Source organism: Linepithema humile, chromosome 8 (genome assembly GCF_040581485.1).
Source record: "Linepithema humile isolate Giens D197 chromosome 8, Lhum_UNIL_v1.0, whole genome shotgun sequence".
Taxonomy (NCBI): Eukaryota; Metazoa; Arthropoda; class Insecta; order Hymenoptera; family Formicidae; genus Linepithema; species Linepithema humile.
This window is the reverse complement of record NC_090135.1, coordinates 3308288-3329624: the sequence shown is the minus strand read 5'-3', so window position 1 is coordinate 3329624 and position 21337 is coordinate 3308288. Positions and strand designations below refer to the sequence as shown.

Below are 21337 nucleotides of genomic sequence, written 5' to 3'. Positions count from 1 at the left end.
AGTAAGTATATAGATACAAAAATACAGTGTCAACTACTGCAAATTATTTTAACCTGTAAATAACAGGTGTAAAAAAAGTGGTACAATAGGGCTCCAGGCGACGATCCACTTAAAAAAAAATCGAACGCGCCATAAGTGGAACCTCAAAGGTGGTGCGGAAGACCACTACTTATTAATAGTATTAATAAAATTACCAATCTACATCTATTTGACTGCAGTTTTAATATGCTACTGTGTTCCTCCACTAATCTCCACAGTACATGTATATGTAGTTACTGCAGTAACTCTTGCTAATATGCAGTAGTTTAAAATAAATAATTAAAAGCTTTGCAGGCGTGTAATCTTTTATGTTGATAAATGTAAAATAACAAGCATGGCTAAACGAGTAAGGCGAATGGCAAGAATATTAAAAATCTCGTGTTTGAAAACTGTGATTTTGTAACTTTTTTTCCTTTTTCGATATTTATTTTAAGTAAATTATTAGATAATGTTTTTGGCTAAAAAAAATTATTTTATCTTTATTAAAAATATTCGCATATGTTAAATTAGCACTTTGTTGCAACATTGTAAAATAACTTCATTTTTCTATTAACAATAGCAGATCTGTATTATTTCTAAAATTGTTAGTTTAATATATGCGAATATTAATAATAAATAGAAAATATTATTTTTTTGGGCAAAAAAATATTATCTAATAATTTACTATGTTAGAAACAAATGTGGAAAAAAGAAAAAAAAGTTGCACGAAGCAGGTTTCGAACAGGTGATCTCTAATATTCCAGCCACTCGCCTCAAAATTTCTTTTCTGAATCAGAAACGCTTGCTTTTAACATGCAAGTAGCATGCATTTATCGTCTGTTGTGTCGGCTCGGTGGAAGGGAGCGTTCGCTCTCTTCCATTGGTTGAACGGCCGAGCTCACACGGATACGTGACGTAGCGCTTCTGTAAGGTTGTGTGAGGCAGCGGAGCCGGGACCGCTGTGGGAAATATCGCATCACTGCTCGGTGTTATATCTGGCCATTTTATTCTATGACGTGTGCAGTACGGTCAACTTGGCGCGAGACACTACCGTGTCTCGATAATAATTAAGAACACGTGGTACGAAAAGTAAGTAAAAATTAACTGATAATTAAAATGTTTTTTTATTAAATTATTAATATCTTTTTTAGTCATGCAGGAAGAAAAACTGCCATCAGAAATATTGCCACTGCCGTCGCAGCCTCCACTGCCTTTGCAGTGGCCACTGCCTTCGCAGCCGCCACTGCCGTCGCAGCCTCCACTGCCTTGGCAGCCGCCACTGCCGTCGCAGCCTCCACTGCCTTCGCAGCCGCCACTGCCATCGCAGCCGCCACTGCCATCGCAGCCGCTACTGCCACAAAAAGAGCACAAACAGCATCAGGTTGCAGCACAACGTAAGTATAGCAACTAAAAGTTACATATCCTACTTTTTAGTAGCAAATTTATCAACAATTAAATAATAAACAATTATTTTAAACCATTTTTTTTGTTACAGTCAGAAGATGGAAAAGAGCGGGCCAACGTGAAAGCCGTGGAAGCCGTGGAAACAGCAACAATTTTTGGAATCGTGGTAGGGGCGGAAGAAGAAAAAAATGCGGAATATCCGTCACAAACAATTATTACAATTGAACTGCGTATTACATTTTAAATTTAAATTTCCTGAGTTGAGATAGTTTTCATGCGTGGCATTAATGCGAACAAATAGCACGACTAAAGCATGCTATTGAAACCTTATCGATTGCAATCTTATCAGATTGAGGAGGGTCCAAAATTGAATCAAAACTCATTACTTTGTATTTTTTTTTAATAACAAAAAGATTTTTTGCATTCTACGCTGCGATTCTTTTAGTTTTTCTTTTATTAATCTTTTTTCACAAACTTAGGTCTGTGAAAAATGAACATATTACGATGTAAAGGTATATCTTTTGATTTTTTTTTATTTATAAGATAAAACCGTGCAATCATATGCATCGGCACATAACAATATTTCTACAACTGATCCAAAGCTCGCTAATATAGGACTTCGATCAAATAAGCTTAGTATTATAATTGCTCTCGTTCTGCTTCTTTCAAGTTGGTTTTTTGTATACTATTAACAATACAAAACTATACTATTAACAAAATTTCGAAGGAGCATTTGAATTGTAGTCACAGAAATCTTGTCGAAACGAATTCCAGCAGAACAGCGCAGTAAAGAACACGAAATTACATCCTACAATTTTCCCTCGTGGAAGTGAGGGCAGAATTGGTGCTCCACCACTCGTGGATCACTCTGTATTTCCTGAGCTTGTAGTTTTGCTTCTTCTATGCAGAGCATATTACTAGAGAATACAAAAAACCTCTGAATTATGGTTAAAACGTTCCAAATATAATTAGAACAATTATATGTAGTTTATTTAGGTATTAACACACAAACCAATGTAAAATTTTGACTTGTTTTTTGACAGGAAATTATCCTACATCTATACGAAATCACGATTACCACCCTGCATGAATACAATGCTCCTTGTATTGTCGAAACTTGGTTCAACTTCGTGTATTAAGGCATTATTGATTTCGTGTGTGTACATCAGGCGTCAATAATGTCTTACTTACTAATTTAAGACTTCGGGCTGTGTGTGAATCACGTTCGGATATTCGTGCATCATGACTCAGAACTATTTTTAACAGTTTGTTGTTTTCAAGCGTTTGACATGTGTGAAAGATTAAAGTTCAAATATTGACAATAGCTGATACAATAAATCAATTAATCAATTATAATTTAAAATTTTGTATCAATAGTCACGATATATGTATTTAAAAAAAGGTAAAAAAAGGGCGCCAAGTACACGCCTTGTTATATTAAAAAAAAGTTTTCCTCATAAAAAAACCTTTCCAGAAAATTGTTTTTTTAAAAAAAGTTTTCCTTATAAAAAATCTTTTCAAAGAACTGTACTTTCAAAAATATATTATATTAAAAAAAAGTTTTTCTCACAAAAAACCTTTCCAAAAAAAGTTGTATATATTATAAAAAACTTTCCAAAAAGATTGTATTTCCAAAAATATATTATAAAAAAATTTTTTTAAAAAAATTATATATATTTATTATAAAAAACCTTTCCAAAAAATTGTACTTTTAAAAAAAGTTGTATATACCAAATAAAAATTTGCTACATATGCCTATAAAAGAGGTGATATCAGAAAATGACGCCAAGTTTAAATAAAAAACCTTTCAAAAAAAGTTGCATGTATATCTAGTTATTTATTTAAAAATGATATTTATGTTTATATCTTATTTTTTTTTTTTTTTTTAGGTGGAGAAATCCTTTATGGATACCCGTGGTCCTCGGGGGAAGACCACGGGTTATGTGGGAGTCTCCTGGGGAAAAAGGTTTTTCCCAGGCATACCCACTAAAACTCCACCGGTGACCCTCACTGGCCTAGGTGGGGGAGTCCAGGGAACCGCCATGAGCATTACGTCCTGAAGACTCCCCCGGCCTGCCGCTTTATTGCAGCACTTTCCCGCCCGGAAGATACCATCCGGGCTGCCCGATTAACGGGCTTTATTTCCTTGCTTTTGTAAGGAAGCAGGGTCACCTCTGCCTCCCTACACCCCTCCCGGTGTTGTTGGGGGGGTGGGGATTGGCACCTTGACCCCCGTCAAGGCGCCAACCCCCCCTGTTTTCCTGTTTCGGAGAGAGGAGAAGAGGAGAGGAGATCGCGGATAATTCCATCCGACCCCTCTCCCCCCTCCCCCCCCGGACCACTCCTTCGTAGTGGGGAGGGGTGGTGGGGGGGAATTTTGTCGAGCTCGATGCACCCTTCTCACCCCCCCCCCAGGTGTCTTTCTTGTCTAGTGGGGCGTGTGGTGCAGCGAGGAGGATCCAATCCCCCTCCCCCTAGAACCTTCTCATATGGGCTGCAGGGCGTCTTCTTCTTAGCGCTCTGCCCCCATCTCCTCCATTAGAGGGTTGAGCTGGTAGCTCTCCCCTTCTTTCTCTCTCAGCCTCCTCTTTCTGCGACATTACTTGCTCGCAGAAGGAGGAGACCGCCCTCCATTTCTCCTCCCCCTCCAGCATAGCCTTGACTATTGCCGGAAGGGAGAGGTCCCCCCCCACCACTGCGACCAGGACTCGGCGCTCCTCTGCCCATGCTGGACAGTCCTCCAAGGTGTGTTGCGCCGAGTCCCGGTCGGCCGCACAGTGGTGACACCGTGTTGTACGTTCCCTCCCGATTCGACACAGGTACTCTCCGAAGCATCCGTGCCCCGAGAGCACCTGCGTCGCACGAAAGGAAAGCCCGCCGTGGGCCCTACCCACCCATTCTGGTAGGCAGGGCCGGATGGCCTCGATGGTCCTGCGGCCCGGAATATCAGGGTCGCTCAACTGGATTCCCCAGTTTGCGATAGCCCTCATCCGGGCCCGCTTCCTCATATTAAAAATGTGTTGGTAAGAGTCGTCAAAGACGACCGTGCCTTACCAGTACATATGTGTCCGTCCTTGTCTAGGGGAGTGCTAAACATCTCTCCTTTCATACAACACTTTATGTTTATATCTAGTTAATTCTTCTTAAGTATACTTTTTAAAATAATTGCATCTGTATCTAGTTATTTTTTTTTATATCTGTATCTAATTAAATAAAAAAAATTTTTCAAATTTAATTAAAATAAAAAAATATTACAAAATTTCGCAAAAAACTTGGCGCTGCTATAAAATAGCTTTCATTGCTCTATAATATTTTAAGATGTATAATAATATTTTAAGGCTATTTTATAGCAGCGCCAAGTTTTTTGCGAAATTTTGTAATATTTTTTTATTTTAATTAAATTTGAAAAATTTTTTTATTTAACTAGATACAGATATAAAAAAAATAACTAGATACAGATGCAATTATTTTAAAAAGTATACTTAAGAAGAATTAACTAGATATAAACATAAATATCATTTTTAAATAAATAACTAGATATACATGCAACTTTTTTTGAAAGGTTCTTTATTTAAACTTGGCGTCATTTTCTGATATCACCTCTTTTATAGGCAGAATATGTAGCGAATTTTTATTTGGTATATACAACTTTTTTTAAAAGTACAATTTTTTGGAAAGGTTTTTATAATAAATATATATAATTTAAAAAAAAAAATTTTTTTATAATATATTTTTGGAAATACAATCTTTTTGGAAAGTTTTTTATAATATATACAACTTTTTTTGGAAAGGTTTTTTGTGAGAAAAACTTTTTTTTAATATAATATATTTTTGAAAGTACAGTTCTTTGAAAAGATTTTTTATGAGGAAAACTTTTTTTTAATATAACAAGGCGTGTACTTGGCGCCTTTTTTTTACCTTTGTTTAAAAAAAAGGTTTTTTTGTGAGATATTATTTCTTTTTTTTAGTAAAAATAATTTCAATAAATATGATTCTTTTTTTTTAGTAAAAATAATGGTAATAATATCACCATCACTCCCGTCATATTTTCAATACGACGATCCTCTTTTCGATTATAGAAATCTTAATTTATACAAACCTAATAATTTTTTTTTATATTTTACAACATGTTTTATAAGAAAATTATTAGTGATCATAAAAAGGGTATAAAAAACCATCTGTATTTTTAAGTTATTGCGTTTTTTCATATATAAAAACAGATTACTTTTGATCAAATTTCTGTAAGAATGACAAAAACATCTTTAGCACCTCTAGGCCATTGTCTTTTTTTTAGCGTATCGTCAGCTTCAATCCAATTGTTAGACATTTCTTCTCTATAAACATTACATACCTGCCGATTCCACCAATATACACAAAGTACACTTTCTGTCCACTAACTACAGAATACTAACAAGGGAACGTTCACAAGTGTCCCCTCCTCCGATTTGATTCTCTTTGAAATATGTTGTAAAACATACAATTTGAGTAGACACGTATTTTTTTATAGCGGCCCTAACTCAAATTTAAGGGATGAAACACTCCTTTAAAAAAAAAAATGGTTTTTTTTTGTGTGTAACTATCGCCAAAACCGTAGGAGATAAAAAAATATTTCAAATAGAAGTTGTATGGCTTGTAATGGGCTTTATAACTGTGTAGTTAAATTTTCAAAAAATAAAATTTTTTTAATTTACCCCCACCCCTTGTTATTATTTTTTCAAATTTCAAAATTTTTGTAATGACAAAAGTTGTAGCATTTTTTACGCTGAATTCAACCATATATGATTTTATTATGTTTCGAAATCACATCTTTCAAAAATGAGTCATCAGTATCACATTATATGCGTCGCGCTGCATGACCGTTTATACCGCACTTGTGTTGTGCATAGTCGCAAAATAAATATAAAAATGACATGTTATTATATATTTGAGAAAGAAAAGTTAACTAAAATTGTTGCTAAAGCATCCCTTCCACATTACACTCTTATAGATAATCGCTGCATTTCGTGCGCAGCGCGTTGTTATATGCAAGTTAGCTATCAGCGCATATTACACTTTGAAATTTTGCTTGCAGTGACCACGGGAAAATAATTTATGAAACGAAAACAGTGAATGAATCTATTCAACATATATCCACCCTGACTCTACCCTCTTGGCCCGACTTGACTGACAATGAATTGAAATATAAAATTCTGTACAGTTTACTCTTTTTCAATAATTTTAATATACTGCGATATATTCTATATACTATTACATTCTATTAAATTACTACGATTTTTTTAAACTATGGTATATAAAATCTTGAAATATAAAATGTATATTATAAGTATAATTATAATATATTGATACAATAAATAAGCTTTTATATACACTCACCCGAAAAAAAAGCGGTACACTGAAAATGTGGGAAAAATTCATCAAATTTCAACTGACGATAACTTCGTAAATAATAAAGATAGAAAGTTCTATAAAATATGGAAATGAAGCTAAAAATCTCTACTTTAAGAATCAATTTATTTCAAAGTTGCAAAATAAATTTATTGAAAATGGCGGATGACAAAGCGCGAGCATGCAAAATTGAAAAATAATGGTTCGAGTTTGCGACGGTGCACGGTATAAACAAAAAATTGTAGCTTATTGGGATCAAAAGCGTACGAAAGTACAGAGTCTCCTCTTTAAAATGCTTTTTTATGCATCTCGATACGATGATTTTTCGCCGAGAGATTCGCATTTGAAGAAAAAGGCAGATTCTTACTTCAAATGCGAATCTCTCAGCGAAAAATCATCGTATCGAGATGCATAAAAAAGCATTTTAAAGAGGAGACTCTGTACTTTCGTACGCTTTTGATCCCAATAAGCTACAATTTTTTGTTTATACCGTGCACCGTCGCAAACTCGAACCATTATTTTTCAATTTTGCATGCTCGCGCTTTGTCATCCGCCATTTTCAATAAATTTATTTTGCAACTTTGAAATAAATTGATTCTTAAAGTAGAGATTTTTAGCTTCATTTCCATATTTTATAGAACTTTCTATCTTTATTATTTACGAAGTTATCGTCAGTTGAAATTTGATGAATTTTTCCCACATTTTCAGTGTACCGCTTTTTTTTCGGGTGAGTGTATATATAAGCTTATTTATATATATTATAATTATACTTATAATATACATTTTATATACCATAGTTTAAAAAAATCGTAGTAATTTAGTGGAATGTAATAGTATGTAGAATCGCAGTATATTAAAATTATTGAAAAAGAGTAAACTGTACAGAATTTTATATTTTATTTCATTCTCAGTCAAGTCGGGCCAAGAAGGTAAAGTCAGGGTAGATATATGTTGAATAGATTGATTCATTCACTGTTTTTGTTTCATAAATTATTTTCCCGTGGTTACTGCAAGCAAAACTTCAAAGTGTAATATGCGCTGATAGCTAACTTGCATATAACAACGCGCTGCGCACAAAATGCAGCGATTATCTATAAGAGTGTAATGTGGAAGGGATGCTTTAGCAACAATTTTAGTTAACTTTTATTTCTCAAATATATAATAACATGTCATTTTTATATTTATTTTGCGACTATGCACAACACAAGTGCGGTATAAACAATGCATCATGCAGCGCGACGCATATAGTGTGATACTGATGACTCATTTTTGAAAGATGCGATTTCGGAACATAATAAAATCATATATGGTTGAATTCAGCGTAAAAAATGCTACAACTTTTGTCATTACAAAAATTTTAAAATTCAAAAAAATAATACCAAAGAGTGGGGGTAAACTAAAAAAATTACATTTTTTGAAAATCCAACTACACAGTTATAAAGCCCATTACAAGCCATACAACTTTTACTTGAAACATTTTTTTATATCTCTTACGGTTTTGGCGATAGTTACACACAAAGAAAAAACTCGTTTTTTTTTTAAAAGAGTGTTTCACCCCTTAAATTTGAGTTAGGGCCGCTATAAAAAAATACGTGCTTCTCAAATTGTATGTTTTATAACATATTTTAAGGAGAATCAAATCGTGAGGGGATACTTGTGAACGTTCCCTTTAAGAGTGTTGTCAGCATGTGTGTTGCTACACTTCTGCACTTCAAGACAAGAAAAATTTTTTTTATAAAGAATACTATTATTTTGATATACACTATCTCTATTTGTCTCCACAACACGTTACATATACATTTTACGACCGATATTAATTATATCAATGTGATTAGTATCATCAAAGCTGCGAGCTGACAGGTCTGAGCGCCGCCATGTTGGAAAAGGACAGACATCTTTTAGAAAAAGAAAGGAAAGAAAAAAGACGCTCTTATGCGGGAATCGACATTTCGCGGGCTGTAGAAAAGGACAACCATGTCGCATTTTGATGCTTCTAGTTGACAAAGGACAAACTTATATATTAGAGAAGGATGACGAACAGACGACGACGACCAAGCTTACATAGATTTCGGCATATTTCGACTTTGGCAAACTTTGGCAATTAATATATTTTTTTAGAAAGCATGTACAAAAAAAGTAAAGATACTTTTATTATGTAAATCGCATGTGCTCTATCGATTAAGCCTATTATAAATTCGATCGGTCCACGCATTATTGAGATATGAAAATCTCGACTCCTATCAGCTCATGTGCTCGCGTAAAGATACACGGTCGGTCTTGCGCTGCGCGTGAACTTGGCGCGAGACACTACCGTGTCTCTTGATTAACATCGAATCATGATGCGTTTGATCCGAAAAGTCTGAAATCGAAAATGTAAAGCATTATTGATGTACGTAGAGCATTGCGCAAATATTAAGATCCCTTCCCTTTCACATCAAATCATAGCCACAACATTCATAATTACTTGTCTTCGATAGATGGTAAACGCGCGATATAACATCGCACAAATGTATTTTATTATTACTTAGGCTTTTGTTAACTCATCTAATATCTTATTTGTATAATTACTTTTAAATACTAGGATAAATATGGATAAAATTATTATTTGTATGTATAAAAAAATCAATAAAAAGTATAATGTACTAATACACGTTGCCGCGTGTATATTAATCCCTCAGAAGCAATATTTGACGTTCAGCTAATTACACTGTTAACTAATTATACAAATCAAAGAGTTGTAATCTGCTTCAATATTCGATAGATTAATGCTCCTCTCAATATTATCAAAAAATAATATTACATAGTAATAAATAATGAAGAGAAACATTTGCATATATAAAAGTGTAGGTGTGCAGTCAAATTACAGAGAAAAATCAAATATTTATATCTTCTAATTTAATTTGAATTTTATTTATGGTTTATGGCAGATTACGATACAGTTTTTTATATTTACAGAGACTCACAGTGACGTAATTGCATTAATTATTAATTATATTTTAAAAAATATAGTATAAATTGTCTTCTGTAGTTAATGCTATGGTTGACAACAAAATTATTCACATCATAGTGTGGGTAGAGAATTAAGTGTATGTAAGAGAATATTCAGATTATATTTTAGATATATTATTGAATTTTATTTATCCATAGAAAAAAAATTGTACACACAAACTCGACAAGAAATCTTGCAATACACAAAATGAAATTGACTGGAAATGATAAATATTGTTAGAACTAATTTAATATATATAGAACAGAAATATTAAACTTTGAGCTATTTAATTTTATTTATTTAGACATTTAGACAAATCATATACAGTAAAGTCTCTAAACAATTGTCACATAAGGCATAGTGATAAATGGTATGATTGTTTTAATTTTACCATACATTCTGTCAAAAAAGTACATGATTTGAGACTTTAGTGTATGATTTGTTTAAATAAATAAAATTAAATATCAAAGTTTAATATATTTCTGTTCTATGTATACTAAATTAGTTCTAACAATATTTATCATTTCCGGTCAATAATTAAAAGGTAAAAAAAGGGCGCCAAGTACACGCCTTGTTATATTAAAAAAAAGTTTTCCTCATAAAAAAACCTTTCCAAAAAATTGTTTTTTTTTTAAAAAGTTTTCCTCATAAAAAACCTTTTCAAAGAACTGTACTTTCAAAAATATATTATATTAAAAAAAAGTTTTTCTCACAAAAAACCTTTCCAAAAAAAGTTGTATATATCATAAAAAACTTTTCAAAAAGATTGTATTTCCAAAAATATATTATAAAAAAATCTTTTTAAAAAAATTATATATATTTATTATAAAAAACCTTTCCAAAAAAATTGTACTTTTAAAAAAAGTTGTATATATTAAATAAAAATTTGCTACATATTCTGTCTATAAAAGAGGTGATATCAGAAAATGACGCCAAGTTTAAATAAAGAACCTTTCAAAAAAAGTTGCATGTATATCTAATTATTTATTTAAAAATGATATTTATGTTTATATCTAGTTAATTCTTTTTAAGTATACTTTTTAAAATAATTGCATTTGTATCTAGTTATTTTTTTTATATCTGTATCTAGTTAAATAAAAAAATTTTTCAAATTTAATCAAAATAAAAAAATATTACAAAATTTCGCAAAAAACTTGGCGCTGCTATAAAATAGCCTTCATTGCTCTATAATATTTTAAGATGTATAATAATATTTTAAGGCTATTTTATAGCAGCGCCAAGTTTTTTGCGAAATTTTGTAATATTTTTTTATTTTGATTAAATTTGAAAAATTTTTTTATTTAACTAGATACAGATATAAAAAAAATAACTAGATACAAATGCAATTATTTTAAAAAGTATACTTAAAAAGAATTAACTAGATATAAACATAAATATCATTTTTAAATAAATAATTAGATATACATGCAACTTTTTTTGAAAGGTTCTTTATTTAAACTTGGCGTCATTTTCTGATATCACCTCTTTTATAGACAGAATATGTAGCAAATTTTTATTTAATATATACAACTTTTTTTAAAAGTACAATTTTTTTGGAAAGGTTTTTTATAATAAATATATATAATTTTTTTAAAAAGATTTTTTTATAATATATTTTTGGAAATACAATCTTTTTGAAAAGTTTTTTATGATATATACAACTTTTTTTGGAAAGGTTTTTTGTGAGAAAAACTTTTTTTTAATATAATATATTTTTGAAAGTACAGTTCTTTGAAAAGGTTTTTTATGAGGAAAACTTTTTAAAAAAAAAACAATTTTTTGGAAAGGTTTTTTTATGAGGAAAACTTTTTTTTAATATAACAAGGCGTGTACTTGGCGCCCTTTTTTTACCTTTTTTAAAAAAAAAGGTTTTTTTGTGAGATATCATTTCTTTTTTTTAGTAAAAATATTATATAACATATAAAGCAAAATAAAAATTATAATTTTTTGCTTCTTACCATAAAAGGACAATCTCGTTGATCAATGAAAACCCAATTAAAGAAATAAAATCACACCTCGATCTGTATAAAATCAACACATATATATATATATATATATGCGCTGATGGCGCTGAGAAGCCGCGCGGCGCGCACTTACATTTGTTTGACATTTACATAACCTTTCAGTTCAGAAAGTGTTAAAATAAAAAAATAATTATAGTGAATTCGGTCTAACAAATTTGGCCATTTGCACTATGCATACTTAAGAGTACTTATCCAGAGCAGTGTAGTGCGAGTGACTAAATTTGTTAGAAATTCGTATTAAGTGAAATAAGTATATAAGTGTATATATACATATATATATATATATATATATATATATATATATATATATATACACTTATATACTTATTTCACTTAATACGAATTTCTAACAAATTTAGTCACTCGCACTACACTGCTCTGGATAAGTACTCTTAAGTATGCATAGTGCAAATGGCCAAATTTGTTAGACCGAATTCACTATAATTATTTTTTTATTTTAACACTTTCTGAACTGAAAGGTTATGTAAATGTCAAACAAATGTAAGTGCGCGCCGCGCGGCTTCTCAGCGCCATCAGCGCACCTAACGTCAGAAACTTGCAGATTCCACCATCTGCACAAAGTATACTTTCTGTCCACTAATTAACTAACTACAGAATACTGAGAGTGTACACTTCTGCACTTTAAGATCGAAAAAAATTTTTTTTATGAAGAATACTATTATTGATGATATACACTATCTCTATTCGTCTCCACAACACGTTATGTATACATTTTACGACCGATATTAATTATATCAATGTGATTAGTATCATCAAAGCTGCGAGCTGACAGGTCTGAGCGCCGCCATGTTGGAAAAGGACAGACGTCTTTTAGAAAAAGAAAGGAAAGAAAAAAGACGCTCTTATGCGGGAATCGACATTTCACGGGCTGTAGAAAAGGATAACCATGTCGCATTTTGATGCTTCTAGTTGACAAAGGACAAACTTATATATTAGATATATTAGAGAAGGATGACGAACAGACGACGACGACGACGACGACGACGACGACGACGACGACGACGACGACGACGACGACGACGACCAAGACTTACATAGATTTCGGCATATTTCGACTTTGGCAAACTTTGGCAATTAATATATTTTTTTAGAAAGCATGTACAAAAAAAGTAAAGATACTTTTATCATGTATATCGCATGTGCTCTATCGATTGAGCCTATTATAAATTCGATCGGTCCACGCATTATTGAGATATGAAAATCTCGACTCCTATCAGCTCATGTGCTCGCGTAAAGATACACGGTCGGTCTTGCGCTGCGCGTGAACTTGGCGCGAGACACTACCGTGTCTCTTGATAATTTCCAGTTATTTTGTGTATTACAAGATTTCTTGTCGAGTTTGTTTATTATAATGTTTCTTATTTACTATGGATAAATATTTTCTATGGATAAATAAAATTTTCATTTCAATAATATACCTAAAATATGATTGAACATTTTCTTAATTCTCTGCCCACACTGTGACGTGAAAATAAATAATTTTGTTGTCAACCATAGCATTAACTACAGAAGGCGATTTATGCTATATATTTTTGTTATTAAAATTGACTGTAAATTATAAAATAAAATATTGTTGAAACTAATTTAGGATACTCAGAACAGAAATATTAAACTTTGAGCTATTTAATTTTATTTATTTTAGACAAATCATACACTAAAATTTCCAAACAATTGTCACATAAGGCATAATAATAATTGATATGATTGTATAAATTTCAATTTTACCATACATTTTTGTGAAAAAAGTACATGTTTCGAGACTTTAGTGTATGATTTGTCTAAAATAAATAAAATTAAATAGCTCAAAGTTTAATATTTCTGTTCTGAGTATCCTAAATTAGTTTCAACATATAGCATAAATCGCCTTTTGTAGTTAACGCTATGGTTGACAAAATAAATTATCCACATTATAATGTAGGTAGAGAATTAAGTGTAAGAGAATGTTCAGATCATATTTTAAATATATTATTGAATTTTATTTATTCATAAAAAAAAAAAAAAATTATGCACAAACTCGACAAGAAATCTTGCAATACACAGAATAAAATTGGAAATGATAAATATTGTTAAAACTAATTTAGTATAAAATACTAAACTTTGTGCTATTTAATATTTATATACTAAAAAATTAGTTGTAACAATATTTATCATTTCCAGTCAATATTAATAATTATATATATTATAACGAAAGTTTGCGTATTACATTTTTAATTATATTAATATATTTTATGTAAAACATTTATCTGGTAGTAACCAAACATTTGTTTGTGTTACACCAAGCGAAGTATTGCGAAAAAATTAAAATGAACTGGAAATTATAAATGTTGAAACTAATTTTGGATTCTATGTATCCTAAATTTCAACAATATTTTTATAATTTCCAGTCAATTTTAATATTTTGTGTGTTACAAGATTTCTTGTCGAGTTTGTGCTTATTATAATGTTTCTTATTTATTATGTATATTTTCTATATACGTAAAATAAGATCTGAAGATTTTCTTAATTCTCTGCCCACACTGTGACGTGAAAATAATTTTGATGTCAACCATCAAGAGACACGGTAGTGTTTCGCGCCAAGTTCACGCGCAGCGCAAGACCGACCGTGTATCTTTACGCGAGCACATGAGCTGATAGGAGTCGAGATTTTCATATCTCAATAATGCGTGGACCGATCGAATTTATAACAGGCTTAATCGATAGAGCACATGCGATTTACATAATAAAAGTATCTTTACTTTTTTTTGTACATGCTTTCTAAAAAAATATATTAATTGCCAAAGTTTGCCAAAGTCGAAATATGCCGAAATCTATGTAAGCTTGGTCGTCGTCGTCTGTTCGTCATCCTTCTCTAATATATAAGTTTGTCCTTTGTCAACTAGAAGCATCAAAATGCGACATGGTTGTCCTTTTCTACAGCCCGCGAAATGTCGATTCCCGCATAAGAGCGTCCTTTTTTTTTTCTTTCTTTTTCTAATAAGATATCTGTCCTTTTCCAATATTTCAATATGGCGGCGCTCATCAGACCTGTCAGCTCGCAGCTTTGATAATATTAATCATATTGATATAATTAATGTCGGTTCTAAAATGTATATGTAACGTGTTGTGAAGACGAATAGAAATAATGTATATCAAAAATAATACTATTCTTTATAAAATAAATTTTTCTCGGTCTTAAAGTGCAGAAGTGTAGCAAGCATGCTGACAACACTCTTAAGCCTTGTGTCCACGATGCTAGAACTCGATCCAAAATCTTGGTCCGAGTCCTCGAACAATAATATTTATACTTGGCTGAATATAGTTAGCGTTGTAATCGAGTTACGATTCTTTACGATGATTTTCTGATCTATGTTATAGAAAACTCATATCTTCAAACAACCATCAAGTTGGTTTTATAGATATCATCAAGTGATGCACCGCTTGATTTCGAATGTTTTATTTCATTTAGATGGTCCAGATATTGTGATCTTAAATTATTAATTTCTTTTTTTGCAATTTTAGTTGTTAGTAGTTGTCCATTTAATTCTTTGTACTGATTACAGATTATCTGTAAAGCTTGATCTCGTTTTATACGATTATGATAATCAACACTTTTTGTAACATGTAAACAAGGATGTTGTTGATATAACATTAATAAAATTTTAACATTTTCCTTATTATCCATTTTTTATTATAAAAGAAGTTTTTACTGAAAATCAATTTTATATATTATTATACTTTTCTTGAAAAATAATATGTATATATAGGTTATAATATATTTTTAATGTCTTATTTAATCTGCATTAAAACTAATAATAACTACTTATGTAAATCTTATTAATTATTAATCTTATTAATTTATTTTATTTAAGAATTATATTTCTCTTATTTTTTCAATTCTATAATTACTTACTAAAATATTATTTATATTGTTCACAGTATCTCGTATCACTATAAGTATCTTATATTTTGTCTTGGCAGATAGTAAAAGAAAGGGTAAAAGACCCAATTACTGACAGTGTCCCTAATACTGTCAATCAATATTTAAACAATTTTTTAAATATGAAAACTATATGGTATATTATTTTAAAAAATTAAAAAAAAATCTTTAACAAATATAATTATTGTTATAATAAATAAATAAAAAGTAAAACTAAATACTAGTTTTAAAAAAAATTTTAAAGTTTGAGGAACACATTTTTTTTCCGGATTGCGTCCATTCTTATTAAGAAAGTAAGTAAAAAGTACCTGCAAAAATGATTGATTACTGGCGATCTTTAGGGTGCCATTACATGGAGCGTAACTGGCGTAAAGCGTAACTCATGTAAATTTGCGCCGACCAATCACATCGTCCCAAGCTTCCGTCTAGTAACTTTATGCTTTTTACGCTATGACCGTTACGTCGAATCCAATTTCTGGCGTAAGAAACGCAGATATGTGCGTATTGACGTTTCAGTTCGCCATCTTGTATTCATTAATATGCACGTGTGCACGAGTGCTCTCAAATTGGTCTTATTGTGCTTACTTCTGAGCTATTTTATTATCTGGAGGAAGTATCCTATCAAAGGTCTGCTTATTTATTTGCTTATTAACAAAGAATCGAGTAAACGGGTGTCTATTAACACTTCGTCACGTTTTTGATGAGATTCATCACGATCCGGCCGTTGCTGGCCTCTCATCTTTTGTTCTCATCACTGTGCCTTTTTAAGGAAAATACCTTTTTATTTGTTCTACCAGAAAATCCACTGTGGAGACAAAGGACACTCATTCCAAGGAACAGTGCCCTCGGTTTTGAGAAGCCCCCAACTGCGTGTGTTATAAAGATGAATAATCAAATCAGGGTAAGTTAACAAATATTTAATTTTTTATATAATAGCTTTTTAGCTTTTTTATATCTGTCACTGCTCACAGCATGTCGATACAAAATTTTAAGGTTGCAGTTTGTTATAAATAGGTCTTACTCTTGCTACTTGCATTTTTTGCATTTGAAATCTTTGTTTTCTCTTTCTCAAATATCTAATATTTATCTTGTTTTAAATGCATGAATTTTTGAAAATTTTAAAGCAGCATGAACATCTTAATGTTTGCATTGCACGCTTGAATCCTTTCAGCACAAATGTGGGTATTGTGGGTGGCTGTTCAGTTTTACCACTAATTTTTTCGAGTATGAATGCTTCAAACATTATGTGGAGGACAAAGATCGCATTTATATAGATGAAAATAATGTTGTGACAATACGTATGTTTACTGCATTCTTTTATTCTTCGCGCATATTTTATTGTATTATAATAATTAAATATATCCATTTGTTTAATGATCTAAGGCAATACAAAGACTGCGGAAGATCCTGTATGTACAGACACTTTGGATGAACTCTTGATTGGAGCAGTGAAGGCAAGGAAGGGTCTCTACGACCATCGTATACCTCCTAATGAAAGAACCAATTTACGTAAAAATGCGTTGTGGACAGAAGTTTCAAATACTCTAGGAGGTACTATCTATATCTTTTGTGAATACAAATATGCAAATATTTTATACATTATAAATTAATTATGAAATTAAATTTTTAGGGGCTTTTAATCCAGAGGAGGCTAAAGCTCGTTGGAAATATTTGAGAGATAATTACATAAAAGCTCGCAAAAAGGTTAAAGGCTACATTCCCAGTGGATCGGCAGCCAAAACTAGTGCATCAAAGAAACCTAAGTTTAGATTTTATGACATCATGACATTTTTGAACGACTTGCTTGAGACACGACAGTAAGTTCTTTAAGCTCTTCAAAATAGATGTACAAGACAACTTTTCATGTTCGATGCGCTCACATAGGATGCTATATATATACATATATTTATTTATTTATTTATTTATTTATTTATTCCAGGACTGTGAGTTCATTGCCAAATGATGTTGCTGAAAGTGAAGAATATGGAACACTCGACCAATACGAGAATTATGATAATGTGAGGTTTGATATTTCTCCTCGGACGCCGACTACCATTCATGCCTCTCCACCAGCACTGAGTCCTACTTCTGATCCTCCACGAACGCCCACACCAACTCTCGTTTCTCCGCGGCCGTCAACGTTCAGAAGCGTCTCTCCAACAGTCATCAATATGACTTCGCGAATAGCGGCCACAAATTCAAGAAGTTAGTATTAGTTATTATGTTTTTCTCCCGTGTCTTTTGACGATAATAACTGTACACGTATTGAAATATTTATCGCTACAATAATATATTACTATCTTGTTTTCAGGATTGTTGCAAAGTGCTGACTATGCGGATGTACCCCGACAAATGTCCGCACCCAAAAGTAAGTCAAATTTTAAGAAAAGTAAATTTTAACAAAGTAAATATATTATAAAATGTAATTGGAATATTTTAAAAATAAATTATTACAATAAAAATTTGAGTTGAAAATGAAATAGTTCATTTACTAAGATTAATAATAATAATAATAATTTTATTTAAATATTAAAATTTCAATATACCTTAATAAAATTTTAATCAATAAACATGTATGTATGTTTATATTGTGTTCACGCAAGCATATAACATGATTGATGTATTAAAAGTCTTACATTATGTTTCAGAGCAAAAGACCGATGTATTACAAACTGCTATAATAGAAGCCTTAAAAGAACCAGCACACATTGTTGATCCGCTAGATGGATTTCTAGCACGGTTGGGAGAAGGCATGCGAAGGTTGTCGTATCGCGACAGAAGTCGCTTAGAAATACAATTTCTGACGTTGCTCGCCGAAGAAGAAGAAAAATTGCATCGTAAGCAGCTTACAACGTAGCGTAGTACGTGATGCGATGACGGAAATTTCGCTCCCGATTTTACGATTCTCCGATATTATGTGCGTCTTAATTAAATTTAAGTAAAATATTTAAAATTATATTAAAATTATAAATTTAAGTAAAATATTTAAGTAAAAAAATTTATTATATTTATAATTATTAAAAAATTTATTATACTTATAATTATAGTGAAAAGAGATTTAAAAATTTGAAAATATCTTATAAAAATAAAACACAAAATAAAACACAAAATATGTTTATCTTTATTATATATAAATATACATATAATATATATATATATATATATATTACCATTTTAAAAATCATTGAGCAGAACTTTTTCCCATTGCCAGGGTACTGCCCCGTTGTTTTCGAAATATGTAGCAAAGTCGTCTCGAATTCTGGAAGCAAGACGGGTATGAGTATTTGTTCTATTAGCATTGTTTATTTCTTGCAATGCACCGCTTGTCCTTAATTCCACTTCACTGAGAATACGACTATAACGCCTTTCGGAGAGTGGCAATTTATTTTCATTCTGAATCACGAAATTATGCAAGCATACAGTCGCTTGAACAATTTTGACTGCGATAGAGACAGATGCGATTATCGGTCGACGATAAATTCGCCATTTCGCTGCTAAAATGCCAAACACGCTTTCAATCATTCTTCGTGCTCGACTGAGACGGTAATTAAAGACTTTTCTTTGACAATTTAGACGTCCGCTTCGTGGATACGGCCTCATCATGTAATGAGTCAAAGCGAATGCTTCATCCGCTACTAATATAAATGGTAATGCTGGCCCAGAAGATTCAATTAGTCTCGGTTGTGGCAAATTCATTTGATTTTGTTGAAATCGCTGACCAAAGTTTGAATGCGTGAAGATCCCGCCGTCGCTCTGTCTGCCTTCTCCACCAATATCAACCAATGTGAAACAGTAATTGGCGTCACAAACCGCTAATAAATTAATACTATGACTTCCTTTGTAATTATAAAAAGTTGAGCCACTGTGAGGAGGTGACTGAAATATAGAAAATGACCATTTTCATTTCTTTAAGTAAATATAAATACTAAGTACATTATTTAAACATCGACTTACCTGTATTATTACGTGCTTTCCATCTATCGCACCTATGCAATGCGGAAAATGCCACTTCGTCGCAAAATCATTGGCGATTCTCAGCCAATTCTCTTTCTTTATTTCAGGGAAAACTGACTTGTGGAGAGTATTCCACAATTCCTCGCATGTTTCAGTAATAATTTTTGAGACAGTGGTTATTCCAATCCGAAAAGAATAAGCTATTGAAGTCATACTGTCCCCAGATGCTAAATAACGTAAGCATACTAGAAGCCGGGTACGGGGGCATATTGGATCTCGAATGACAAACTGTTTTTCAATGAGTGGCCCAATAACATTCAACAACTGATCGAACATGTCTACGGACATTCTACAATAATTAAAAAACATTTCGTGATCTCCAAACTCCATTTCTCTGACCAGATTATTACTGGCACCTTGCAATAATCTTTGTCTTTCTCTAAATATCGGACGCACCCACATTTTATGATGAACTTTTTCCTCTTGATGCATCATCAGTTTCCATATTAGAAACAGTTTGAATATATGTCGTTTCTCAACTTTCCGCTGTTGAAGTGTTTGCTTCATCTTCTTCCACTTTTGCCATTTTTTCCATATAATTATTAATATTATGTTAGGATCCATTATGGTGTTTTCATCCATTATAATTTGTTGATGTCAATTCCAGTTTTCTGTGTATTTGTGCCGTAAGATGAATCAGCATGAGCGCAGGTAGAAGCGGTTTCTGTTGTTCTTGTCCACTTGTAAAACCTGAGCAGTGTGAAGAAGCGACTGTAATATAAATGTGGATCTGCTCGATGCTACAGCAAGTACTGCGAGCACTTAATTGTATTACGTATATATATTCTTCTTACCTTTCATTTATTATTTAGATTACATATATATTTTCTTATCCCTCTTTTATTAATAGCATTTAATGGTAAAAATATTAAATGATTTGAACGGAAAATGCAGTGACACACGTGCCATGGACTGTTTTAAACATCCAATTAAATTTCTCAGTTTTTCATGTATAAAATATTTATCATCAAAATATGCGCACGTCATACGCGAACACAAAGCATGGGTTTTACATGACGCGTATTTTTCGTCACTTTTCGAGATGGGTAGGTTACGAAAACCAATCGCAAATCGATTTAACATTTCCGTTAGATTGTACAGCGGAAACCCTGATCTACAATTGGTTGAATTAGTTACGCGTTGCGCTCAATACGCTCCATGTAAATGCCGTCCTTCAGATTAGCGTAACCGTGGCGTAATTTTTATTAAATTACTAGAACGCTATATAAAATTACTAAATACGCAAATTACGCTTTACGCCAGTTGCGCTCCATGTAATGGCACTCTTACACCTTAAGTCTTCCTTAACGCATTTTTTAAATAATATAATGTTAAAATTAAACAAAAAAAACCAAATATTGAATAAATTATTAATTTTTATAATGTAATTATTAATGCCAGTAACACGTTCACTTTATTGTTCCTAATACTGTTAACAGTATTACGGACACAAATCGCAAAATGAATGTAATATTGGCATGTGACATAACCTACATCGTGTGCACAGAGTGAAACGTGTCTGTATCAGTTCAATACGTATCAAACTCAATGTAAGTAAAATAAAAT

The 21337-nt window shown here is 31.7% G+C and overlaps 2 protein-coding genes, 1 long non-coding RNA gene and 1 other non-coding gene across 5 annotated transcripts; 2 read left to right on the top strand and 2 right to left on the bottom strand.

The window, feature by feature from the left end:
- The first annotated feature begins 115 nt into the window (after window positions 1–115).
- Window positions 116–2724, top strand: LOC137001535 (uncharacterized). The gene is made up of 3 exons (XR_010891516.1): window positions 116–1107; window positions 1170–1412; window positions 1514–2724. It is a non-coding gene; the product is annotated as an uncharacterized lncRNA (long non-coding RNA).
- Window positions 2725–4433: 1709 nt separating this feature from the next.
- On the bottom strand, window positions 4434–4538 carry LOC137001801 (U6atac minor spliceosomal RNA). Its single transcript, XR_010891671.1, has one exon. It is a non-coding gene; the product is annotated as a U6atac minor spliceosomal RNA (small nuclear RNA).
- An 11696-nt stretch (window positions 4539–16234) lies between these two features.
- LOC137001425 (uncharacterized) lies at window positions 16235–18867 on the top strand. Its single transcript, XM_067360238.1, has 7 exons — window positions 16235–16384; window positions 16555–16658; window positions 17141–17308; window positions 17388–17574; window positions 17697–17962; window positions 18069–18125; window positions 18406–18867. Exons 4-7 carry the CDS (start codon window positions 17540–17542, stop codon window positions 18612–18614), a joined length of 567 nt encoding a protein of 188 aa, XP_067216339.1. The 5' UTR covers window positions 16235–16384; window positions 16555–16658; window positions 17141–17308; window positions 17388–17539; the 3' UTR covers window positions 18615–18867.
- A 64-nt stretch (window positions 18868–18931) lies between these two features.
- Window positions 18932–20877, bottom strand: LOC137001424 (putative nuclease HARBI1). 2 transcript variants are annotated; one of them, XM_067360237.1, is made up of 3 exons: window positions 20172–20877; window positions 19712–20060; window positions 18932–19633 (listed from the first exon to the last, which is right to left on the bottom strand). In XM_067360237.1, the coding sequence occupies exons 1-3, from the start codon at window positions 20351–20353 to the stop codon at window positions 18932–18934; spliced, it is 1233 nt and encodes a 410-aa protein (XP_067216338.1). In that variant the 5' UTR covers window positions 20354–20877. The 2 variants fall into 2 exon arrangements, with proteins under 2 accessions (XP_067216338.1, XP_067216337.1); XM_067360236.1 differs by having other exon boundaries at window positions 19712–20461; window positions 20566–20858.
- Between the last annotated feature and the right edge of the window lie 460 nt (window positions 20878–21337).